This window comes from Oncorhynchus keta, chromosome 30 (assembly GCF_023373465.1).
Source record: "Oncorhynchus keta strain PuntledgeMale-10-30-2019 chromosome 30, Oket_V2, whole genome shotgun sequence".
NCBI lineage: Eukaryota > Metazoa > Chordata > Actinopteri > Salmoniformes > Salmonidae > Oncorhynchus > Oncorhynchus keta.
The window spans coordinates 27,538,464-27,566,104 of NC_068450.1; the positions used below are offsets into that span (position 1 = coordinate 27,538,464).

At 43.3% G+C, this 27,641-nt stretch overlaps 1 protein-coding gene across 2 annotated transcripts; it reads right to left on the reverse strand.

The window, feature by feature from the left end:
- Positions 1-1,772: 1,772 nt before the first annotated feature.
- Positions 1,773-26,945, reverse strand: LOC118363353 (alpha-1A adrenergic receptor-like). Of its 2 annotated transcripts, XR_004821394.2 has the most exons (4): positions 25,450-26,945; positions 4,429-4,570; positions 2,242-3,604; positions 1,773-2,125 (listed from the first exon to the last, which is right to left on the reverse strand). XR_004821394.2 is itself a non-coding variant. In XM_035744094.2 (3 exons), exons 1-3 carry the CDS (start codon positions 26,429-26,431, stop codon positions 3,190-3,192), a joined length of 1,539 nt encoding a protein of 512 aa, XP_035599987.1. In that variant the 5' UTR covers positions 26,432-26,945; the 3' UTR covers positions 1,773-3,189. The 2 variants fall into 2 exon arrangements, 1 of the variants encoding a protein (XP_035599987.1); XM_035744094.2 differs by having other exon boundaries at positions 1,773-3,604.
- Between the last annotated feature and the right edge of the window lie 696 nt (positions 26,946-27,641).

Consider the following 27,641-nt stretch of genomic DNA (forward strand, 5'->3'; position numbering starts at 1 on the left):
CTGGGAGACATGCGGGTGGGGTAGTGAAGCAGGTTGCGCACTGCCACGTACCGGTCCAATGCCACACAGCTGAGGTTGAAGATGAAGGGTCATGTCCAACAGGAAGTGGGCCATACAGAAGTTCCTTCCGAACCACCAGGTGTCCACAGAGCACACCAAGCTGAACGGCATCACCAGCACAGCAACCAGGAAGTCCGCCATTGCTAAAGAGACAATGAAGGAGTTAGTGGGCGTCTGGAGGTTCCAGAAGCATCTGACAGAAGCCACGATGAGGAGGTTGCCCAGTATGGCGAATACCAGTATGGGGATGAGGATGTAGAGCACAAACACTTTGAAGGCGGTGCTCCGGAGCAGGGCTGAGGTGCTCTCGTTGTGCCCCCCAGTATCAGTGAGGTTGGTGTAGTCTGTGGTGGAAGAGTTGGACCCAGAGAGTAGAACACCATGATAGAGCTCGCCAGCCATCCACAGGCCAATTACTGAGAACCCAGAAGGTGTAAATGAATTCGACGAATAACTACTATCACAAGAGGCTTTCAGCCATATGTCCCACTAAATATATAAACTCAATGTATCCTGACTTAGCTGAAGGTAAAATCCCTTAATTAATAGATAAATATCCTCTTAGTTTGAGCGATTGATCCGTAGCTTTCGGTTGGAGTCTAAGACTCCGACGACACTCTCAATCTCTTCCTTTATCATAGGGACTGCCTTGTCCCCTCTCAGTGCTGTTTGTCTCTACACCTCCCAGCTGTGCGTCTCCAGCCATGGGTGGTCATAGCAGCACTACACATGTCAATCATTAACCAGCATGCATTAGGGTGTCAGGGGGTAACTGGGCATGAATGAGAAGACTAGGTAGCTATGGCTTCATATGGCTCTTTCAGATGAGGCCTGATCGATACAGCGCTATCACAACCATAAACCCTCTCTCTCTCTCCTGCTCTCTCTCTCTCTCTCTCTCTCTCTCTCTCTCTCTCTACTCTTTGAATGTATTCCTGTCACTGTCTCACTGTTTGCTCCCAACCCCTGTCACTCAGGACTGTTTGATCACTGCTTAAAGCAGAATTCATCATTGCCTATCATTGCCATTTATGTCTGTAAAAAAAAAGGGATCATGACATTGAAAATGTGCCTGGATACCAGTCTGTTTTTACCATCACACCACTCCTTTGCGAATCCTTAATCTATGTAGGCAACATACAACATTTTATCTTCGACATATGAATAACAGTTTGAGGAATATTTTGAAATATATTTATTTACAGAGTGTATCAAATTTGTCATCGATGGAGTAGCGAGTGTAACCACAGCAGTGTTTTTTTTCTTCTCTCAAATCAAAACACACCTCAATGTTATCTACACACCTTTTCATACCCACTAGATGTTTCCCCATATGATTACTACACCAGATAAACCAGGTTAGACTTTATTTACCCACTAGATGTTTCCCCATATGATTACTACACCAGATAAACCAGGTTAGACTTTATTTACCCACTAGATGTTTCCCCATATGATTACTACACCGGATAAACCAGGTTAGACTTTATTTACCCACTAGATGTTTCCCCATATGATTACTACACCAGATAAACCAGGTTAGACTTTATTTACCCACTAGATGTTTCCCCATATGATTACTACACCGGATAAACCAGGTTAGACTTTATTTACCCACTAGATGTTTCCCCATATGATTACTACACCGGATAAACCAGGTTAGACTTTATTTACCCACTAGATGTTTCCCCATATGATTACTACACCAGATAAACCAGGTTATACTTTATTTAAGCAAACACACCATAAAGACAATGAGTGACATTAACAGAAATGTGATCATCTGCTCTTTACATATAGCACCATTCTCCGACTGACCACACAACAGATACATTCACAGATCAGACCAACTTAAAGATAATGACCACAGACCAGAAACATTCACAGATCAGAACAACTGAAAGAGAATGACCACAGACCCAGGATACCAGAAACATTCACAGATCAGACCAACTGAAAGAGGTTGACCACAGCCCCAGGAGACCAGAAACAATCACAGATCAGACCAGCTGAAAGAGAATGACCACAGCCCCAGGAGACCAGAAACATTTACAGATCAGACCAGCTGAAAGAGATGGAATGACAGATTAGGGTGCAGTTCTACAGGTAGTCCCAAGGTAGCATAGTCTCTCCCAGTCCTAGGGCCAATACTGTGGCCTTTTATAACTTAGATTTGCTCACCTCCGGCGTCCTCTCTCCTCCGTCCTCTCTCCTCCGTCCACTCTCGCCTCCTTTTGAAAAAGGTCAAAGTTAATCAAGGAGAGTCAGCGAGGAGAGTGAACGTGGATGAAAATACAGTTGTTTGAAATGAGACGGTCCCTTTCCACTTGCGCATCACTAGGAGAATTGCATTTACACAGGTGGATCCCCCAAACACGTGTAAAGTGCTCAAAACAAATGAAATTAGTTGTTCAATACATTTAGAGATAAAACAATAAGTAGCATATTATTTTTAAATGTGTTCATTTTTTTCTCCTCTGACCTAAAAGCTGATTCAAAGGGGGTGTGGCAGATTTGAAAAGTGTTCCGCGTTAGGATACACATGAGTGTCCTTGATGAAAGGTGGCCATTGAGGAGGGGAAGACACTCTTCTGTTCTCCCACTAACGAATTAACACACTCCTCCAACATTAAACCACTTATTAGTTTCTGGGTCACGGAGGAGAGAGGACGGACGACGGTCTTTGGCCCAAACGAGAATCTCCCTGTATGTACAGCCTTGAAACAGATGCATACATTGGTATGCTATGGTCAAATCCATAATGTACAGTTCTTGTGGTTTATCCCATTTCTACACTATTGCCCTCGATCATTTCTCTGAGAAATACAAAACAGCTTCATCTGTTGTCATCTCCATCTGACACTGTTCCATTGAACAGATGCTGGACAGACCCTGATGCTCAGTAATACCTGCTAACATACAGCAGAGGCCACTGTAGCGCCATCTCTACTCCTTCAACCATTGTCCATGCCAACAATACAAAACCATTGACAGTTTGACTTGACTTGAACCATTGACAGTAAATGGAACCATACATCACTCCCCCTCATCAATCAGGTACTGAACATGATTTAAATCCCCATCGGGAATCATTCAACAACAACTGATGGCTGTAAGACTCCCAGACAGTTAAACCTTATCCTCAGGTATGTCCCCTTCACGCTCCCCACATGGGAACGAGAACACCCCCTGGCTGGACTTCCTGTGAGACATCCCACTCTGAGTCCCTCCACCCCCCACACCCCCCCTCAGTGTCCCCAGCTGGCAGTCAGCAGGACTCCCAGGCAGCATAGAGGAGGGCCTGGAGGTGGCAGAGGCCCAGCAGGTGGAGAGGGTCTCCCCCTCTGAGCAGGACGGCAGGTAGCTGGGGCTGGGGCTGGCTGAGGATGGCAGGGTGCGCTGGCTCCCGTTGAGGCAGGCAGAGTTCTTCCGTGAGTAGCCAGACTCTGCAGAGTTCTTCCGTGAGTGGCCAGAGGAGTTGAAGTGGGAGGTGCGGTAGTTGGAAGCCCGCCAGCCTGGGCGACTTCTATAGTGACACTGGCATCTAAGGTTGGGGAGGGGCGGGAAAATGTTTAATTAAAAACATTGTCCATTGAAATGTGTCTTTTGTTTCCACAGCTACAGACACAATGTACATACTCTAACATAATTTTATATCATTGGCCTAAGAAATACGAAAGGCCAACCGGAGGATGCAGATGAATTAAGGAGTACAGTAATATGATAGGTATTAAAGTAATAGACCAACTGGAGGATGCAGATGAATTAAGGAGTACAGTAATATGACAGGTATTAAAGTAATAGACCAACCAGAGGATGCAGATGAATTAAGGAGTACAGTAATATGATAGGTATTAAAGTAATAGACCAACCGGAGGATGCAGATGAATTAAGGAGTACAGTAATATGACAGGTATTAAAGTAATAGACCAACCGGAGGATGCAGATGAATTAAGGAGTACAGTAATATGATAGGTATTAAAGTAATAGACCAACCGGAGGATGCAGATGAATTAAGGAGTACAGTAATATGACAGGTATTAAAGTAATAGACCAACCGGAGGATGCAGATGAATTAAGGAGTACAGTAATATGATATGTATTAAAGTAATAGACCAACCGGAGGATGCAGATGAATTAAGGAGTACAGTAATATGACAGGTATTAAAGTAATAGACCAACCGGAGGATGCAGATGAATTAAGGAGTACAGTAATATGATAGGTATTAAAGTAATAGACCAACCGGAGGATGCAGATGAATTAAGGAGTACAGTAATATGATATGTATTAAAGTAATAGACCAACCGGAGGATGCAGATGAATTAAGGAGTATAGTAATATGATAGGTATTAAAGTAATAGACCAACCGGAGGATGCGTATGAAGGCCAGTTTGAACTCTCGGCTGTAGCAGGGGTAGATGATGGGGTTGAGGCAGGAGTTGAAGTAGCCCAGCCAGAAGAACACCTTGAACAGCGTCTCAGGAGGACGAAAGTCTGGGTTGAAAGACCCTGGGGGAACAAGAACAGATACAAGTTATACAGCTTTATATTGATCTGTATTGATCTGTGTTCCCTGTTCATGACAACAGCCTTTATATCATTGAAGTCAATACATAAAGCTGCACGCGTCAGGCTACTTGATAAGCTCACTAGTGTACTTATATTTTTGTCCAATAGATGGCAGCATGCTGTAATGAAACCATGTTGTTCATGATGGACCAAATCAGCTGGACATGTAAACTGCCTCAGTGAAAGATAAATAACGGGGGACAAAAACAGCTCATTGCAGCCTTTTGCAACATTGCCAGAAGACACAGTAAAGGAGGCCAGAGATCCTAAACTAGATAAATATAATGTTTACTTCTTCTGACAACGACGCCACATTAGTCCCAGGTATGTGACTGGCGGACCTGGCTGGCGGACACCAACCTAGCCACTTGGAATTGACACATAACAACACTAACAGGGCCTGGGATGACCCCAACATTCTGAGGGAAGACAGATACGTTCCAGATGAGATGCACCTCTTCAAAAAGAGGGCAGGAATCGGTATGTGTTCAAGGCTACATAGCATCTTAAACTTCTTAGCCTTGCTATCTCAAGGTCATTTTTCAATTACAGTGGCATTTGTGCATTGCATTTCAATTAGAAAATAAAAATAAAATAAAAATGTGTTTACCTTTATTTAACTAGGCAAGTCAGTTAAGAACAAATTCTTATTTACAATGCAGGCCTACACCTGCCAAACCAGGACCATGCTGAGCCAATTGTGTGCCGCCCTATGGCACTCTCAATCACAGCTGGTTGTGATACAGCCTGGATTCAAACCAGGGTGTCTGTAGTGATACTTCTAGCACTGAGATACAGTGCCTTAGACCGCTGCGCCACTTGGGAGCCCTGGTACATCTTCCCATTCTAAATAAATGAATATGGTATCTTAATGACTTTACCATTATGGTAACATTGTGTCACCAGTAATATTTGTATTTCAGGATCGGTGGGTCCCCTGCGGGACGTTGAGCTAATGTAGGCTAATGTTATTAGCATGAGGTTGTAAGTAACAAGACAATTTCGTAAGACATAGACATATCTGATATTGTCAGAAAGCTTAAATTTGTGTTAATCTAACTGCACTGTCCAATTTACAGTAGCTATTACAGTGAAAGAATACCATGCTGTTGTTTGAGGAGAGTACACAGTTTTGAACATGAAAAGTTGAAAGCAACAAATTAGGCACATTAGGGCAGTTGGAAACAACATTTTGAACAGAAATGTAATAGTTCATTGGCTCAGTCTAAAACTTTGCACTTTCACTGCTGACATATAGTGGCCAAAATCTAAATTGCAGCTGGGCTGGAATAATACATGATGGCCTTTCTCTTGCATTTCAAAGATGATGGTGTAAAAAAAAATACAAAAGAAAGGTTGTTTTTTTTCTTTGTATTTTCTTTTACAAGATCTATTGTGTTACATTCTCCTACATTCCTTTCACATTCCCACAAACGTCAAAGTGTTTCCTTTCAAATGGTATCAATAATATGCATATCCTTGCTTCAGGGCCTGAGTTACAGGCAGTTAGATTTGGGTATGTCATTTTAGGCGAAAATTGAAAAAAAGGGTCCGTTCCTGAAGAGGATTTATAGGCCCCTCCCTCAAGTTTGCTACTGTTTGCTACTGGAGGGAATAATCAAGGTCCTTGTATATCTTTGTAATCAGTGATTTGTCAAGGTGGTAACACCAATGAAATCAAACTGAGAGACACATTATACTACTTAAAGAAATAGGCATCTTAACAGTGTTCTTTATTTTTATTGAAACAATATATTCAATAATTGTGTTCATTGTCTAGCATTCAAAATAATAGATTGATATCTATTATTGTGTGTGTGTGTGTGTGTGTGTGTGTGTGTGTGTGTGTGTGTGTGTGTGTGTGTGTGTGTGTGTGTGTGTGTGTGTGTGTGTGTGTGTGTGTGTGTGTGTGTGTGTGTGTGTGTGTGTGTGTGTGTGTGTGTGTGTGTGTGTGTGTGTGTGTGTGTGTGTGCGTGTGTGCGTGTGTGTGTGCGTCTGTCTGAATGATGTCTGTGGTGTAGGGTAAGCCGCACTTGGTCTCTGAGGAGATGAACGGCCCAAATTAAAATCACATTCCTGGTAAAATTGTGGATGCTCTATAATCCCTGGCAATCGTGTGTGAACGTTGTAGGACAAATTAGGACATAATATCTGGAGAACCACATATTGTTCTCTTCCAGGACCCTGATGAAAACAGCTTGTCTGTCATAACTCTGGATGTTAGGTTATTACATGATTGTATCTGAGCTCCTAGTGTGCGGCTCTCCTTTTCTTTTTAAGTGTTTTATTTCGCGAGCCTACACCTCGCCTACACCTCGCCTACACCTCGCCTACACATGTGTGTGTTTCTTTCTCCTCCAGATGAATCTTTTCCAGGACACCAACATAAAGAGAAGTAGTACTAATGGTAACACTGTTACTTGGTAGTACTGGTAACAATGTCATCTGGTACTGTTAACACTGTCGTCTGATAGTACTGTTAACACTGTCGTCTGATAGTACTGTTAACACTGTCGTCTGATAGTACTGTTAACACTGTCGTCTGATAGTACTGTTAACACTGTCGTCTGGTACTGGTAACACTGTCATCTGGAAGTGGTATAGCTATCATGTGGTAATACTGGTAACAACTGTCATGTGGTAGTGGTGCAACTGTCATCTGGTAGTACTGGTAACACTGTCATCTGGTACTGGTACCACTGGTCATGTGGTAGTACTACTCACACTGTCAACTGGTAATTATAATCCTGTCATATAGTAGTAGTCACTGTCATCTGATAGCACTGCTAACACTGTCATCTGGTATTGGTAACACTGTCATCTAGTAATGGTCACACTGTCATCTGGTATTGGTAACACTGTCATCTGGTATTGGTAACACTGTCATCTAGTAATGGTCACACTGTCATCTAGTAATGGTCACACTGTCATCTGGTAATGGTAACACTGTCATCTGGTAATGGTCACACTGTCATCTGGTATTGGTAACACTGTCATCTAGTAATGGTCACACTGTCATCTGGTAATGGTAACACTGTCATCTGGTATTGGTAACACTGTCATCTAGTAATGGTCACACTGTCATCTAGTAATGGTCACACTGTCATCTGGTAATGGTCACACTGTCATCTGGTAATGGTAACACTGTCATCTGGTAATGGTAACACTGTCATCTAGTAATGGTAACACTGTCATCTGGTATTGGTAACACTGTCATCTAGTAATGGTCACACTGTCATCTGGTATTGGTAACACTGTAATCTAGTAATGGTCACACTGTCATCTGGTATTGGTAACACTGTCATCTAGTAATGGTCACATTGTCATCTAGTAATGGTCACACTGTCATCTGGTATTGGTAACACTGTCATCTAGTAATGGTCACACTGTCATCTGGTAATGGTAACACTGTCATCTGGTAATGGTCACACTGTCATCTGGTAATGGTAACACTGTCATCTGGTAATGGTAACACTGTCATCTAGTAATGGTAACACTGTCATCTGGTATTGGTAACACTGTCATCTAGTAATGGTCACACTGTCATCTGGTATTGGTAACACTGTAATCTAGTAATGGTCATACTGTCATCTGGTAGTGGTAACACTGTCATCTAGTAATGGTCACACTGTCATCTGATAATGGTAACACTGTCATCTAGTAATGATAACACTGTCATCTGGTAATGGTAACACTGTCATCTGGTAATGGTAACACTGTCATCTAGTAATGGTCACACTGTCATCTGATAATGGTAACACTGTCATCTAGTAATGATAACACTGTCATCTGGTAATGGTAACACTGTCATCTGGTAATGGTAACACTGTCATCTAGTAATGGTAACACTGTCATCTGTTAATGGTAACACTGTCATCTGGTAATGGTAACACTGTATCTAGTAATGGTAACACTGTCATCTGGTAATGGTAACACTGTCATCTGGTAATGGTAACACTGTCATCTGGTCGTGGTAACACTGTCATCTGGTAATGGTAACACTGTCATCTGGTAATGGTAACACTGTCATCTAGTAATGGTAACCCTGTCATCTGGTAATTGTAACACTGTCATCTGGTAATGGTAACACTGTCATCTGGTAATGGTAACACTGTCATCTAGTAATGGTAACACTGTCATCTAGTAATGGTAACACTGTCATCTGGTATTGGTAACTCTGTCATCTAGTAATGGTAACACTGTCATCTAGTAATGGTAACACTGTCATCTGGTAATGGTAACACTGTCATCTAGTAATGGTAACACTGTCATCTGGTAATGGTAACACTGTCATCTAGTAATGGTAACACTGTCATCTGGTAGTGGTAACACTGTCATCTAGTAATGGTAACACTGTCATCTGGTAATGGTAACACTGTCATCTGGTAATTTTAACACTGTCATCTGGTAGTGGTAACACTGTCATCTAGTAATGGTAACACTGTCATCTAGTAATGGTAACACTGTCATATGGTAATGGTAACACTGTAATCTGGTAATTTTAACACTGTCATCTGGTAGTGGTAACACTGTCATCTAGTAATGGTAACACTGTCATCTAGTAATGGTAACACTGTCATCTAGTAATGGTAACACTGTCATCTAGTTATGGTCACACTGTCATCTAGTAATGGTAACACTGTCATCTAGTAATGGTCACACTGTCATCTGGTAGTGGTAACACTGTCATCTAGTAATGGTAACACTGTCATCTAGTAATGGTAACACTGCCATCTGGTAATGGTAACACTGTCATCTAGTAATGGTCACACTGTCATCTAGTAATGGTAACACTGTCATCTAGTAATGGTAACACTGTCATCTAGTAGTGGTCACACTGTCATCTAGTAATGGTAACACTGTCATCTAGTAATGGTAACACTGTCATCTAGTAATGGTCACACTGTCATCTGGTAGTGGTAACACTGTCATCTAGTAATGGTAACACTGTCATCTAGTAATGGTAACACTGTCATCTAGTAATGGTAACACTGTCATCTGGTAATGGTAACACTGTCATCTAGTAATGGTCACACTGTCATCTGGTAATGGTAACACTGTCATCTAGTAATGGTAACACTGTCATCTGGTAATGGTAACACTGTCATCTAGTAATGGTCACACTGTCATCTGGTAATGGTAACACTGTCATCTAGTAATGGTCACACTGTCATCTGGTAATGGTAACACTGTCATCTAGTAATGGTATCACTGTCATCTGGTAATGGTAACACTGTCATCTGGTAGTGGTAACATTGTCTGAACCACAACTAAGTAATGCATTTAGAATATAGTATCGCATAACACTACCACTCCATAGCGCATGACACAACTACGAAAACAGTCATAATATTAATTGCTCCAGACTTCCTACGACAAAGCACAACATCATTTTCAAATTAATTTATACATAAGCAAACATTGTAGACAATCTGACACACTCTGGTAGAGCATGGCGCTTGTAACGCCAGGGTAGTGGGTTCGATTCCCGGGACCACCCATACGTAGAATGTATGCACACATGACTGTAAGTCGCTTTGGATAAAAGCGTCTGCTAAATGGCATATATTATTATTATTATTATCTACTGTTTGAAAGTGTGGTGTGTATTGTCAAAGACTCTCATTTTACAGGCACAACTCTAGTGGTATGACCCAGTTCATCCTTTACCCCTGACTGGGCCCTGTCCAGGGAATCCTTTCCTACTCTTACCCCAGACCCGACGTGGTGCCAGACTTGAGAGAGAGTGGAACTTTTGTTTACTGTACATTTTTTATTGTTTATTTCACTTTTGTTTATTTTCTATTTCACTTACTTTGGCAATGGAAACACATAATAGAGAGAGATAGAGAAAGATTGAAAGACAGCGATGGAGGGAGATGGACAGAAAGAGAGCGACAGAGAGAGACAGAGAGAGAGACAGACAGACAGAGAAAGAAAGAAAGAAAGAAAGAGGAAGGTAAATGGGGGGAGGAAGGGATAGAAGTAGATAGTTGGGGGCTTAATGCCCAACCTATTCTGCATCTCAAGCAGTCCTACGCTGCATCAATTCCTGGTTATGTAATCTCATTTACTGTGGACGTCTGAAATACCAGCCAGTGAACACTGTTTCATACATGTACTGTACAGGAGGTCAAGCCACGTACAGAGAACATTCTCCCTCTGTCTCTCTTTCGCTTTCTCCATCTCACGGACCAAAACACACACACAGATTATCCTAATTGCAAATGCGTTGTGCCATCTGTGACTCAAGCCTCACAGTAAACAGTGCATCCTTGCCATCCCTGCCACACACAGAGAGATTGGCTGATCTCTCTCTCTCTCCCTCTCTCTCTCTCTCTCTCTCTCTCTCTCTCTCTCTCTCTCTCTCTCTCTCTCTCTCTCTCTCTCTCTCTCTCGCTCTCTCTCTCACTCTCTCTATCTCACAGACCAAAACACACACACAGATTATCCTAATTGCAAATGCGTTGTGCCATCTGTGACTCAAGCCTCACAGTAAACAGTGCATCCTTGCCATCCCTGCCACACACAGAGAGATTGGCTGATCTCTCTCTCTCTCTCTCTCTCTCTCTCTCTCTCTCTCTCTCTCTCTCTCTCTCTCTCTCTCTCTCTCTCTCTCTCTCTCTGTCCTTGGCCAGAGCTAAAGGTTTTGTGCCAAATTAAAGGAGCAGTGTACTGGGACTGAGAGGAGAACCAGTGGGTAGTGGGAAGCTTCACTTCCTCCAAGGGGCCAGGGAACCACAGAGGGGCCGTTAGCCTGGTATGAGCCCATGCCAACAAAGCTGTGTTCCTGTCTGCCTCTCTGTCAGGAGTGGGCTCTACACACACACACAGAGAGTCCCCTGGGGGCCACGACCATGGGTCAGTGCCTAGACCACAGTGCCTGGACCAATACACACAGCCACTGTGTCAACTCAACCCAACACACACACTCATGTACAAAGAGGATTATCAGAGGATTAAGCTCATCCTAATATATCTATTACTTAACATATAATTATGTTTAACCAATTATAAACTGTCTATACACACCATGTATTCATATTTAGATTCTCGATTCTGACACTGCTCACCCTAATATATCTACTTTGGATTGTTAATGTTTCAATGGAGATGTTTTTATCTCAATATCAAATCAATAGCCTCTTAGAAAGAGACACTTCTCAACTAGCTATTATTGACAGATAGGTTTGGAAAGATCTTTCTTATTAGTCTATTGACTATATATACCGCCTGGTGTCAGGCCAAAACTCCATCCCACCAAAACAGGTAGAAATTTCAGGCCATCTTTTCAAACAGCTCTTACACTAAAAGGGTATTATCATAATTTTCACAATTTCACAGCATTATTCCATTCAGACCCCTTGACTTTATCCACATTTTTTTATGTTACAGCCTTATTCTAAAATTGATGAAATAAAAAAAATCTTCATCGATCTACACACAATACCCACTAATGACATCACAATACCCACTAATGACATCACAATACGCACTAATGACAAAGCAAAAACAGGTTTCACCCCAGTCTGCGGTCCTGAGCGCTCTGGAGAAGGTTTTCATTAAGGATCTCTTTGTACTTTGCTCCGTTCATCTTTCCTTCGATCCTGACCATTCTCCTAGTCCCTGCTGCTGAAAAAAATCCCCACAGCATGATGCTGCCACCACCATGCTTCACCGTAGGGGTGGTGCTAGGTTTCCCCCAGATGTGATGATCGGAATTCAGGTCAACGAGTTCAATCTTGGTTTCATCAGACCAGAGAATCTTGTTTCTCATGATCGGAGAGTCCTTTAGGTGCCTTTCGGTAAACTCCAAACAGGCTGTCATGTACCTTTTACTGAGGAGTGGCTTCTGTCTGGACACTCTACCATGAAGGCCTGATTGATAGAGAGCTGAGGAAATGGTTGTCCTTTTAGAAGGTTCTCCCATCTCCACAGAGAAACTCTGGAGCTCTGTCAGAGTGACCACCAGGTTCTTGGTCACCTCCGTGACCAAGGCCCTTCTCCCCTGATTGCTCAGTTTGTCTGGGTAGCCAGCTCTAGGAAGAGTCTTGGTGGATCCAAACTTCTTCCATTTGTTGATGGAGGCCACTGTGTTCTTGGAAACCTTCACTGCTGAAAACAAAAATGTATACCCTTCCTCAGATCTGTGTCTCGACACAATCCTGTCTTGGAGCTCTACGGACAATTCCTTAGTTTTTGTTCTGACATGTACTGTCAAGTGTGGGACCTTATATAGACAGGTGTGTGCCTTTCCAAATCATGTCCAATCAATTTAATTTACCATAATCAAGATGTAGAAACATCTCAAGGATGATCAATGGAAACAGGATGCACCTGAGCTCAATTTTGAGTCTCATAGCAAAGGGTCTGAATACTTATATAAATAAGGTATTTTTGCTTTGTTTTCCATACATTTGGAAAAACAACCTTTTACGCTTTGTCATTATGGGGTCTTGTGTGTCGGTTAATGAGGGGGAAAACTATTTAATCAGTTTTAGAATAAGGCTGCAACATAACAAAATGTGAAAAAGTCAAAGGGTCTGAATACTTTCCGAATATACTGCATATATAAAACACAGGACAATTATATTCTGGACTGCCCTGGTCTATAACACCTGTAGATCTGTGTACGTGACCAATAACGGTTGATTTGATTTGACACACACAGAGGATTAGAGAGGACAGAAGAAAGATAAGAACACAACAGGAGAGAAACCGGGAGAGCTTTTTCCTGCATGTTTGCTCAGGAGGTCCTTTGTGATATTTAGCTTTGAAAGCTACGTGTATTATTGTAGATTGTTTTGTGTGTTTTAGCTGCACTTTGTGTGTATGACACTTTGTTCTACAGTATCCTTTTGCCAGTGTTTATATTGAATTCCTATTCATAACTGTCAGTATAAACTGTCAACTGTTTGGCACGGCGTGTAGCCAGTGTCCGGTGGTACATGAAAGACAATGGGATGGGGGAAGAACTTAGGGAGAACTATTGTTTCTCCAATGGTCTGATCCCGTCCACTGAAAACAGTGTTTGCACCTCCTTCCTGCAGACAAACAACCTTCACTCGCACATTATTACATTATTTTACACAGAACTTAACACATTACTTTACACATGGCACAAAACGTTTCATTTGTTTCTTTTATCTTTGTGTTTTTTTTTCTGGGGTGTTCCCTCTGTGTAATTTGTTGTTGTAAGATGCTCCCTTCCAAAAGAGACCTTGGTCTCAATGGGACTTCCTGTTGAAATAAAGGTAAGATAAATCAAACATTACACAGCGTAAGAAACAACAGGAGCATCTGCAGGAACGTCCTGAGGAAGCAACGCATCCTGTTATTCTCACTGATGGTGTGTTCGATAGCTTTATGACCACACACACATGTACACACATGCAAAGAGGTGTCTAAGATCAGTGTTGAGGGGAGAGAAAATCACACACTCAGACCGGAATGATAGAATGTCCATTAGGTATGTACAGTAAGATATGTCTGGTGTTATAAAAACCTGGTTTCTTGGTGACATAGCCTACATACATATGTGATGAACGATGTAAGCCGAGGGAAAGTGTTATTGCTTTGAATGAAAGACACGGAATTCAGATATTATCGGTGCATTCATTTGATGTCCCTGCGCCCTTGCTTTAGTGACCCTGTCCAGTGGTCCATGGCAGCTCGGTCACAAGGCTCACCTGCCATCCCCTCTGTATCGACATCACTCCTCTGACACTTAGCATTCTCATTATTCTTCCCTTCAAAACACCATTTCAATTACCCCCAGAGCACAGGGGCCAGCGGCCTCACTGCGTAAGCACAACATGGACACACGCAGGTGGAGACATACACACATTGAGACACATCGAGACACACACACACACACACACACACACACACACACACACACACACACACACACACACACACACACACACACACACACACACACACACACACACACACACACACACACACACACACACACACACAGCTCCACCGTCTCAATCACACACAAATACAACACTGCCTCACACAAACACACTGTTTTATAAATACAAATTGTCACGTTTGGACATGCTGCCTTCACCATTGGCTAAATAACAAGTGCTGGGTGTTCTTATAAATATACACTTTTATGGGTTAAATTGTCCAGGGAAATGTATGCAGAGAAAATAACACAATTATCCCCTGAGTATAAATGATTTTTCACTGACTGGCTGAGATCAGAGAGACAGCCTTTAGATGTCCCACCTTCATTTACTGCAGCTAACGAGGGAGATGTACAGGTAACTGCCAAAATAAAGGAAACACTTTCCCACCTCCATCAACAAAACACCAAATGATGGTATATCTTGTGGAAAAATGGTGTCGCATCCCTCCAATAGAGTTCCAGACAAATGTTCAATGCCAAGGTGCATTGAAACTGTTCTGTCTCGTGGTGACCCAATGCCCTATTTAGACACTTTATGTTGGTGTTTCCTTTATTTGGGCATTTACCTGTATATTGAAGGCATATTCGTTGATAGAAGCTGATGGATTTTGTGCCCTCTGGGATGGCAATATTACAGATAAACCTCTGCATCTCATTCTCATTCTATGGAGATACAATTAGGCACATTGGTTTACTGTACTTGTTAAAGGATGGGTCTCTCTTTGGGGAATAACACATTCTCAGCTTCTTTCTGTGAGAAAGTTCAGTTCAGTAAGCAGGTCTGATAGAGCATGAATCCTACAGGTTATATAGCTGTGTGTCTTACACACAGAGATGAATACTGACACCTGTGTATCCTTTCAGGAAGTGATTAACACTGGGCTACTGGTTGCCCACGTCAGTGACCTTCATTAGTCTATGTGTGCGTGTGTGTTTGTGTGTGCATGTGTCCGTCTATTTTGTGCTTTGAAGTCAGGCGGCAGACTCCTATGAGCCGTAGTTACACAAAACATCCACGCTGGAAAAAAGACCCTCAGGCCACCTGGCATGTGTTCTGAAATCAACATGAGTTTGAGGAGAGAGGAGCCGCTAGGAGCACAGCCAGCCATCACTCTAGTTACATTACATCGACCACAGACTAGTGATTGCAGTGGTTGGGTGTAATGAGCGGCTCACAGGAAATCCCCCTTGGTGGGAGGAGGTAGGCTGATGAAGGCAGTGGGAGTGGAGCTGGGCTGGGAGAGAGAGGATGTGTGTGTGTGTGTGTGTGTGTGTGTGTGTGTGTGTGTGTGTGTGTGTGTGTGTGTGTGTGTGTGTGTGTGTGTGTGTGTGTGTGTGTGTGTGTGTGTGTGTGTGTGTGTGTGTGTGTGTGTGTGTGTGTGTGCGTGTGTGTGTGTGCACGCATGCATACGTGTGTGTGTTTGTGTGTGTGCGTGTGTCAAAGGGAAAGGGGGATACCTAGTCAGTTGTACAACTGAATGCATTTAACTGAAATGTGTCTTCCGCATTTAACCCAGCCCCTCTGAATCAGAGAGGTGTGGGGGGCTTCCATAATCGACATCCACGTCTTCGGAGTGCATGTTGTAACGGTTTTGACTTCAGGGTCGTCACAATGTGTGTGTGATGGAGCTTGTGTGTTTCTGCTCCTATCAGGCAACTATTACTGGGGCTTTAGACTTTGAGCTAATGAGCCAGACAGTTAAGCTCAGAAGAGCAGCATTTACAGACTATAGGATAGGGAGAATAGATGGGTGAGGATACGACTACAGGATCGTCATAATATACTGACGAGGAGTCGAGAAGAGGTCGAGTATTCCACTGTATGGTGTGGTTATGTAAACACTATTGATGTACGTGGTCCACTGTTCCTACTGTATCTATGCTTGGATTCACAACTCTTGCAGCGCAGCTTAAAATAGCCCCTAAAGTGAAACAAGGCTGTACTGTAAAGTAACATGATACACTGTATTGTACTGGCCCCTAATAATCAGGATATTTGTCTCGTGGCTATCTGTTGATTGGTCTTAAACAAACAGTCCAGAGCTGTCCTCATTCTTACGCCCCCCTCCTCTTCCCACTCCAAAGAACCCTCAGGATCAACACAACACAACTTCACAATGTTCTCAGGATGTGCCCAGATTTCTGTGCTTCTGTTATCTAATGAAATGTTCCTTAGAGCGGTAGGAGGAATCTCCTGCTGCTGTCCGACCTTGTTTAGTGACCAGCAACCTCATCTCGGATAGGAACGCATAATGTGTGTGTGTGTGTGTGTGTGTGTGTGTGTGTGTGTGTGTGTGTGTGTGTGTGTGTGTGTGTGTGTGTGTGTGTGTGTGTGTGTGTGTGTGTGTGTGTGTGTGTGTGTGTGTGTGTGTGTGTGTGTGTGTGTGTGTGTGTATGTTTGTTTGTGTGTGTGTGTGTGTGTGTAGCAGTGGGGGGTTCTTAAGGAGACTTCATATTAGGTTCTTTGCTCCAAGGCAAAGTGAACGTCTGTGTCTCGAGTCCCTTAAAAGACTTTAGATTGAAAAACAGGAAAAAAGAGGCAATAATACTGTTTGTCTCTCTTGAGATGCAGTAGCAACAACATAGCCAGTTTACACTTCTTCAAAATAGTCAGAATTAATCTAAAATGATCCAAGAAATCTGTTAGAAATGTTTACAGAGAATGTTTGATGCAGAATTTCTCAAGTGAAAAAATATACATGAAAACTAGTCATGTTTCATTGACTGACAATAAACATCCATCATTCTCACTCCTACTAGGAAAAGTAATGTCGACCAAATAGTGACAAATATTTTTTGCGCAAACCCTGCCGAACACCAAAACTAACAAAAATGTCACAAAGTGTACTCATAATATATGCGCAACCTTTTTCGACTGGGAAGCATGCGACAGGCTTAAGGCCAGGGCCTGTCAAAAAGCACATTTCCACAAGGCTGCAGTAATTATAGTCGCACCGGTTGGCGCTCAATGTTAAATTAAAATCTCCTTATTATCATAGCTAAGCCAGTATGAAACCAATGTTGATGAAAATTCACAAATCAACTTGATTCGTCATGATCTGTCTGGCCGTTTACCGAGAACCACTATAACGGATTGTTGACAGGGTCGTTATCGTTAGCATTAGGGTTGTCAGACAATTTTTTGAGGGAGTTCTATTACTCTGGCCCGGGTTGAACAGAGCAATGGCCCATCACACCATCAGGTGAAAAAAGGGAGGGTGGAGGATCCTTCTCAAAACAAGCAGTAATCTTTGCCAGACAGTAAAAAGGCAGCATGGTGCATCGTCCAAAAACATACAACATCTCTATTCCTTAAAATACATGTTTACATTTTCTATTTAGTTTTCATTAGGAAGGCAGATAAAGCGTTTTTTTATTAAAAGCAATCACTTCTGCATTTGAAAACAGAATCTTACTCATCACTCCTGCTTGACTACACCACTTTCTTATGAGCCGACTTCACCGTCGTTGGCCAGAGCGGGGCACCTGCTTCACGCCCAGAAGGCAGCCCAGTTCAAAAAAGAAATGCAATCACTTCTCACCCAGTCACCCAGGCCAAATAAAGGAACCCCCTCACTGCTTGCTTGCGCCACCTGTGCACTGTCAAAACATGCAAGAAAAATTATGTTCAATCAGTACTGAGTGAATGAACAACTAAAGCAATTTTGGAATGAACGTGGCTGCCATCACCAGACTGTCCATTGAAATGCAGTGTCAAGTTGACTTACCTCTAACAGTGTTTGTAACGGTTAGCGTCACCGCCCTGGGATTTGAAAGTCCTGGAATATTTTGACAAAAAAAATGTAGTGTATAGTTTTTGACGCCCCCTCTCTTCCTGACACACACACTGGTGCACACACACATGGTGTGTGCTTATTTTAATTTATTAGGTGTTTATTAGGCTCTTAAAGGAGCCTTTGGGTTGGTTGGGCATCGTTGAGTGGCAAGGTGACGAAGTGGGACCTGCACTTGTACTAGTGTGCGTGTCTTGCTACTACAGAGGAGAGAACGGTGGCGAGACCAGCTCTCAAACTCTCAAGTAAGTTGTTGTTGCCCTCAACCGTCAGATGCACACCATCCCTACGGTACATCCCATGGACACACTGCTTAATGGCAGGGTGGCGGATTGTGGGCATTTTTTAAATATTTTTTTTATTTCACCTTTATTTAACCAGGTAGGTTAAGTTCTCATTTACAATTGCGACCTGGCATGCACCTATCCCGTAGAAATGTGCAAACCTGCTGATTCATTTATCACCAGGCCATCTCTATGGGAATATTTCTGTCATTTGAGAAGCTAAGAAATTTGTCAAGCTGGCCAAATTGGATCTGACAAACAACTTCAGCACATACACATGTACACAGTAGACTAGCCTACATCACACACATCACACATCAGTAGCACTTATGTATGTTTTCATATTTCTACTGCCATTTAAAAATGGGGGAATGTGTGCTCTTTTACTGGACTTGGACAGCTGTGTACAGCACTACGAAGAGCATCTGCAGCTAAATGATTAAGAGTGACAAACTTACAGACACACAAATATCATACCCCCAATATACGATAACCTCTCACCATTACAAGAACAGGTGAGGTTAGCATGTCTTGGAGGTATGATATTTGTGTGTCTATAACTTTCTCACTCATCGTTATTCACAATTCGTTCAGGATTATTTGTAAACATGGTCGCATCCACATGAATGTAGAAGAGAGATCAGAGAAAAGTTTTCCAGTTTACTCCATACTGGCTTAAATGGGTTTCTGGTTTTTGCTTCCCTCCGGAAAATAAGCTGTTAATATTAAATAAATAGTAACAACTACATTATTTCTATTGCCATTTGTGATTATTGTTTACTTTTACTTAACTTTTATTTCTGTGTTATATTGTATTATAACGTTGTATAATAATGTTGCATGTAAAACCATGGAAACCCAAAACATTAAACAAGGTTTTAAGTGAGAAGTAGGCATTGGTCTGAAGCTGAAAAAGAAAGGAAATTCACATGAGCCCGACAATGTGTACTTCACCCATGCTCTACCAAGGTTTTCCTGCACACAGCTTTGACCTACTACAGTAGCTCTGTTGGTCTATTGTACTTAAAACAACGTGTAGGCAGGTTGCTTAACATTCAAACCTTCTCAAACAGCCTAATTCATAGTCTTCAGAGGGATAATGGACTTTACAGTGTCCTGCTGTTCAAATAATATATATTTTATTTTATATATATTATTTCAACAGCAGGACACTGTAAAGTCCATTATCCTGTGACATTTGTGGTGGTTGTAGAGCAAAATGGAGAACAACACAGTGTCTTATCTTTCCAGTGGTCATATTAGGCCAAACTGTTCTGACGCTACAGGCATTTTCATGAGAAGACCAATTTTTCATGGTCTGACACACATCGCTGTAGAGCGACCATCTTCCACCACAGACGTGGAAGGCCGACATAGGTGGATGGAGTGGATTCAGAGTCAGCCCATGCAGATATCTCTAGCTTAAACTGACGGATTTTGATGGGGGGTTTTAAAATAATGTTACTGAGATTGACGCACAGCTAAGAATTGCTACATAGTCATTTAAAAGAGGTAATGAACTGTCCATTGATCAGCACAGCAATTGATAAAACAGGACCATGTTTGACAAATGGTTCTGATCTGATGTCAATATTACACAGGTAAACTAATGGTTATATAAATCAGGTTTGAAGACATGCTCTATAGACCACTATATCTAAACTCACCAAAAAAATAAACGTCTTCTCACTGTCAACTGCGTTTATTTTCAGCAAAATTAACATGTGTAAATATTTGTATGAGGACCTGCCTTACAACAAGCCTACAAGCCCTCAGTCCAGCCTCTGTCAGCCTATTGCGGACAGTCTGAGCACTGATGGGGGGATTGTGCATTCCTGGTGTAACTCCAGCACCTGTCCCGCAGGTGTGATGTTCAGATGTACTGATCTTGTGCAGGTGTTACACGTGGTCTGCCACTGCGAGGACAATCAGCTGTCCATCCTGTGTCCCTGTAGTGCTGTCTTAGGCGTCTCACAGTACGGACATTGCTGCAGTCCTTATGCCTCCTTGCAGCATGCCTAAGGCACGCAGATGAGCAGGGATCCTGGACATATTTCTTTTGGTGTTTTTCAGAGTCAGTAGAAAGGCCTCTTTACTGTCCTAAATCTTCATAACTGTGGCTTTAATTGCCTAGCGTCTGCAAGCTGTTAGTGTCTTAACGACCGTTCCACAGGTGCATGTTCACTAATTGTTTATGGTTTATTGAACAAGCATGGGAAACAGTGTTTAAACCCTTTACAATGAAGATCTGTGAAGTTATTTGGATTTTTATATCAACCCCTGTTGTTAAGTTGGGTACACACTGACCAACAAAGGTGTTATGAAATATACACTGCTCAAAAAAATAAAGGGAACACTAAAATAACACATCCCAGATCTGAATGAATTAAATATTCTTATTAAATACTTTTTTCTTTACATAGTTGAATGTGCTGACAACAAAAGCATACAAAAATGATCAATGGAAATCAAATTTATCAACACATTGAGGTCTGGATTTGGAGTCACACAAAATTAAAGTGGAAAACCACACTACAGGCTGATCCAACTTTGATGTGATGTCCTTAAAACAAGTGAAAACGAGGCTCAGTAGTGTGTGTGGCCTCCACGTGCCTGTATGACCTCCCTACAACGCCTGGGCATGCTCCTGATGAGGTGGTGGATGGTTTCCTGAAGGATCTCCTCCCAGACCTGGACTAAAGCATCCACCAACTCCTGGACAGTCTGTGGTCTGTGGATGCACAGTCCCAGATGTGTTGGATTCAGGCCTGGATGGAGCGGGCCGGTCCAGTCTTCTTGCAGGAACTGCTGCTCCAGCCAGATGAGGTCTAGCATTGTCTTGCATTAGGAGGAACCCAGGGCCAACCGCACCAGCATATGGTCTCACAAGGGGTCTGGGGATCTCATCTCGGTACCTAATGGCAGTTAGGCTACCTCTGGCGAGCACTTGGAGGGCTATGCGGCCCCCCAAAGAAATGCCAACCCCACACCAAGACTGACCCACCGCCAAACCGGTCATGCTGGAGGATGTTGCAGGCAGCAGAACGTTCTCCACGGCATCTCTGTCACGTCTGTCACATGTGCTCAGTGTGAACATGCTTTCATCTGTGAAGAGCACAGTGCGCCAGTGGCGAATTTGCCAATCTTGGTGTTCTCTGGCAAATGCCAAACGTCCTACACGGTGTTGGGCTGTAAGCACAACCCCCACCTGTGGACGTCGGGCCCTCATACCAACCTCATGGAGTCTATTTCTGACCGTTTGAGCAGACACAAGCACATTTGTGGCCTGCTGGAGGTCATTTTGCAGGCCTCTGGCAGTGCTCCTCCTGCTCCTCCTTGCACAAAGGCGGAGGTAGCGGTCCTGCTGCTGGGCTGTTGCCCTCCTACGGCCTCCTCCACGTCTCCTGATGTACTGGCCTGTCTCCTGGTAGCGCCTCCATGCTCTGGACACTACGCTGACAGACACAGCAAACCTTCTTGCCACAGCTCACATTGATGTTCCATCCTGGATGAGCTGCACTACCTGAGCCACTTGTGTGGGTTGTAGACTCCGTCTCATGCTACCACTAGAGTGAAAGTACCGCCAGCATTCAAAAGTGACCAAAACATCAGCCTGGAAGCATAGGAACTGAGAAGTGGTCTGTGGGCCCCACCTGCAGAACCACTCCTTTATTGGGGGTGTCTTACTAATTGCCTATAATTTCCACCTGTTGTCTATTCCATTTGCACAACAGCCTGTGAAATGTATTGTCAATCAGTGTTGCTTCCTAAGTGGACAGTTTGATTTCACAAAAGTGTGATTGCCTTGGAGTTACATTGTGTTGTTTAAGTGTTCCCTTTATTTTTTTGAGCAGTGTATTTATTTTTCAATGACATGTATTGTTAAAATATAGGTTTAAGGAAATACAGGCAGGCGCCACATTACTACAAGACAATAGCTCAATGAAGCCTGTTGGTCTTTAAGTCTATAAGTATAGAAGTAAAGCTTGCTTTCATATAATAATAAAAAAGCGTGTAAAGGTAGTGGAAGGAGCTAGTGTAAGCTGGGGAAAATGCAATACATTGCCTTGTATACAGTACAAATCACGTTGTTGTGGGAGCCCCTCCTCTAAGAGAATGAATTAGGCTGTTTGAGAAGTTTGGAATGTTAAGCAACCTGCCTACACATTGTTGGAAGTACAATAGACCAACAGAGCTACTGTAGTAGGTCAAAGCTGTGTGCTGAAAAACCTTGGTAAAGCATGCGTGGAGTACACGTTGTGGTGCTCATGTGAATGTCCTTTCATTTTAGGCTTCAGACCAATTCCTACTTCTCGCTTAAAACATCATTTTTTAATTTTAATTAACTAATAGTTCTAGTCGAAGTTAGGACTGCAGACTCCTCATAAGTGCACTACGGATAAGTACTTCCTGATAAGCACAAACTCGTTCACAATTCAAGTGCTCTACATTATTTCTAATGACTGGAGCTCTGCATGCTCTGGTTCAGTGCATGCATTCACAACTGTCCCAAGCCAATCCACAGTGGTGGAAAAAGTACTCAATTGTCATACTTGAGTAAAAGTAAAGATTAGAAAATTTCCCAATAGAATAGAAAATTACCCAAATAGAAGTGAAAGTCCCCCAGTAAAATACTAATTGAATAAAGGTCTAAAAGTATCTGGGTTTACATTTACTTAAGTACAGTGGTGGAAAAAGTACTCAATTGTCATGATGTTACTGGAGTAAAATTCCTTATATTAAGCAAACATTTTGGCCGTAAAAACTTAAGTTTTTTGTTTTTAAAGTCAAGACATCCAGGGGCACACTTCACAACTCAGACATCACTTAGAAACACAGTATATGTGTTTAGTGAGTGTGCCAGAACTGAGGCAGTAGTGATGACAACACGTTATATTGATAGATGTGTGATTTGGGCCATATTGCTGTCCTGCCTGAGCTTTCAAAATGTAACGAATACTCTTGGGTGTAAGGGGAAATTTATGGGAGTAAAAAGTACATACATTTCTTTTCTTTAGGAACGTAGTGTGGTAAAAGTAAAAGTTGTGAAAAATATAAATAATAAAGTACAGACGCCCCCAAAAACGTCTTAAAATATTTTGATTTAGTTACTTTACACGACTGCCAATGCATATATCAGGAGTTTTAGTGATTGACTGCATCTGGTTTATTAGGGTTTTAATAGATAGCTGACACAGTATATTACCATACTGGAACAGACCTCTTAGAGATAGAGGCACAGAGAAGGGGAAGGACAGAGCAGAGGTCTCCCTGAAAACAGCAGCAGTAAATAATGATGAACGTTTTCCTCGTCTATCTGCACTGCTCTGTCCACTAACCCCTACCGCCCCCCACTGGCCCCTCCAGATTCCACTAGTCCCTACCGCCCCCCACTGGCCCCTCTAGACTCCACTAACCCCTACCGCCCCCACTGGCCCCTCTAGACTCCACTAACCCCTACCGCCCCCACTGGCCCCTCTAGACTCCACTAACCCCTACCGCCCCCCACTGGCCCCTCTGGACTCCACTAACCCCTACCGCCCCCCCACTGGCCCCTCTAGACTCCACTAACCCCTACCGCCCCCACTGTCCCCTCTAGACTCCACTAACCCCTACCGCCCCCACTGGCCCCTCTAGACTCCACTAGTCCCTACCGCCCCCCACTGGCCCCTCTAGACTCCACTAACCCCTACCGCCCCCCACTGGCCCCTCTAGACTCCACTAACCCCTACCCCCCCACTGGCCCCTCCAGATTCCACTAACCCCTACCGCCCCCCACTGGCCCCTCTAGACTCCACTAACCCCTACCACCCCCCACTGTCCACTCTAGACTCCACTAACCCCTACCGCCCCCACTGGCCCCTCTAGACTCCACTAACCCCTACCGCCCCCCCACTGGCCCCTCTAGACTCCACTAGACCCTACCGCCCCCCACTGGCCCCTCTAGACTCCACTAGCCCTACTGGCCCTGGGGCTGAGGATCCCCATTTCAGATAAGAGAGAGGCCCAGGAAGCTCAGGTCAGTGTATGTGGCATTTTCTTGACCATAAGACTCCGGCTCAGGAAAACCTCCTAGGACCTAGTAATATGATTAAGGAATTATGGTCCATACCTCTAAGTATTATGTCTTACAGCTGGTTAAGTTAACCCCACCCTGACATGGTGACACCATGGGCATTAGTCTCTGCTATAGACAACTGTTTGTTGTTTGGCAAGGTAGTAGACCCCCACTGCAGAATAATAAAGTCCAATATGCCATACATATTGTTTGCGTCCCAAAAAGCACCATATCCCATTAGTGTAATACTTTTAACCAGGGTCCATAGGGATTTGGTCAAAAGCAGTCCATTATAGGGAATAGGGTGTCATTTGGGACGCAGGCATCATGCTGATAAATCATGTCAGTAAATTAATGGATGGATATTATCATATAGGCCATGGTCAGTGCCAACATTCTGGAGATGGGATTTATGGAACAGTTCTCTCTGAATGGGACCCGAAGGCCACATAGATTTACTTCCAGATAAAAAAAGAAACATCTTCTCAGCCACTTTTCAGCAGTTTGCTTGCAAAATGAAACATGGCAGCAAAACATATTTAAATGTACCATAATATTTTTGTATGTGTATTATCAAATATTGAGGGTTATTTTAATTGTAGGCTACAGTATCATATTATTATGATTATTATCATTGTTTCATTTAACTGCTGGACTTCTGTGTCAAATATTCATATTGATCAAGATAGTTTTATGTAAAAGGCGTGTTTGGATATTAATTTGGAAAAGGGTCAATATATATGGTAAAATATACCTACCGATGGGTAAGGCTAGGAAGAACGGCAGCCAGCAAAGCGTAAACATTCCAACCACGACCCCCAAAGTTTTAGCTGCTTTCTTCTCCCGGGAGAATTTCAGAAGTTTCACTGCCAGGGAGCTCCTCGCCTGGGTTGCACGGCCCTTGCTGGTGCCTCCGCCTGTGTCATCATGCATCTGGGATCCCCTGTGGATCCTGAGCGTCAGCTCACTCGTATTCATTCTCTCTCTCATCACCCCAGCCTCCAGGTTCTTGGTGGTTCGCTTGGCGACCACATAAACCCTAAAATACATGGACAAGATAACAACCAACGGTATATAGAAGGACCCGAGGGAGGAAAAGAGTGCGTAAAACGGTTCCTCTGTGATGAGGCACACCGTGTCGTCCGGCGATGGCGGCTGCTTCCACCCAAGGAGGGGTCCAATGGAGATGACCACCGAGAGCACCCACACCCCGAGCATGGCCAGAAGTGCCCGCTTCTCAGTCACGATGCTCAGGTACTGCAGCGGGTGGCTCACCCCGATGTAACGGTCGATTGAAATGACGCACAGGCTCATAATGGACGCGGTGCAGCACAAAACATCCAACGCCGCCCAGATGTCACAGAAGACCCTGCCGAACACCCAGTAGTTGAGGATCTCCAGGGTGGCAGACACCGGCAGCACGGTGGTGCCCAGCAGCAGGTCGGCGATGGCCAGGTTGATAATGAAGTAGTTGGTCGGAGTTCGCAGGTGCCTGTTGGTCACCACCGCCAGGATGACAAGGATGTTGCCCACGATGGCAAACACGATGAAAGCTCCCAGAACCAAGCCAAGCAGGATGGCACGGGTAAGATCCACTTCATCGATCTCCGTCCCGTTGCCAGTGGCATTTGTGGAGTTGACAGGCGACTCTGACAACCACGGTATCCCCACTTTCCCGCCCTGAAATTCCAATAAGGAACCATTTCCCCTTAAATTGGCATCGTCAGTGCTCAGATTCATTTTGAATAAAGAGGTCCTCCATAGCAGGTTTCTAATCACATGGAGCTTTAGCAAAATAAAACAAGCAACACCATCCCGAAATAAATCTGCTCGACCAAGTGTTGTTAGGCTACATGACTAAAGGAGAGGTTATCAAGGATTAAAACAAAATGTCCCAAATGGTGCATTTTCTTAACGTCCCACTCAGTTAATTGTATCTCAAAGGTCTTGTCACATTAGTCCAATTGCAGTGCAGTTGTCTTGCTCTGTCTTCTCTGGGAACTGTCTGCATGAAAAGTATCGAGCAGTCCCCCCTGTGCCTCCTGTCAAACCTCACTGCTCAGCGCGCTGCACTGTATGTGCTTCAGCAGCTCTCTCCTTAATGCAGCTTGACTGTATTGGTAGATAGATATACAGCCGAACAGAAGAGACGTACTGTATATGACGCATATTAGGCCTACGCAGTAGCCCAAGAATAACTACACTAGGAAAATGTCTGTGGCAGCACAGAAAACGCATGGATTTCTGTGTTGGTTTTGTGGTGAGGTCTATGCATGCAACTTTTTCATGAGCTGGGCTGGGAGTGGACTATTGGCTGTGATGTCATTGATGTATTTTTTCAGATGAGTTGATTAGATTGTTGTTTTGGGAGCTTAGTCTATAGGCTACTATGTTATGCAGGATGTGGCAGGGGTTCAAGTGGGATTTTCTGGTCGAAAATACGATTTGATTGAAGGGCTAAACTAAAATCAAACAATTGTGCCATTATGTTCATAATGGGTTTCAATGAGAGATGATGCTGCTATGGAATGAATTCCTTAAAAAAACAAACATTCTCCAACAAATCACTCACAACATTATCACAACCACACATTTTATGAGTTTATCTGATCAAAACATGGAATGGTTCAAACTTGGCTTGGGATTTGTCTATGTTTTCAGAAGGAATAATTCCCTCAATATCTCTATCCACCATGAAACTCCACAATATTCAGGTCATATGAACAACGTTCAGAAATACATCATCGAAAAGTCTATCACTACAAATCTTAAACTGGATTTTGGAGGTGGGCTTTAGCACATTATACCCTGGGCATCACACTAGGTTTAATATCTTGGGCATCACACTAGGTTTAATATCTTGGGCATCACACTAGGTTGAATATCTTGGGCATCGCACTAGGTTTAATATCTTGGGCATCGCACGAGGTTGAATATCTTGGGCATCGCA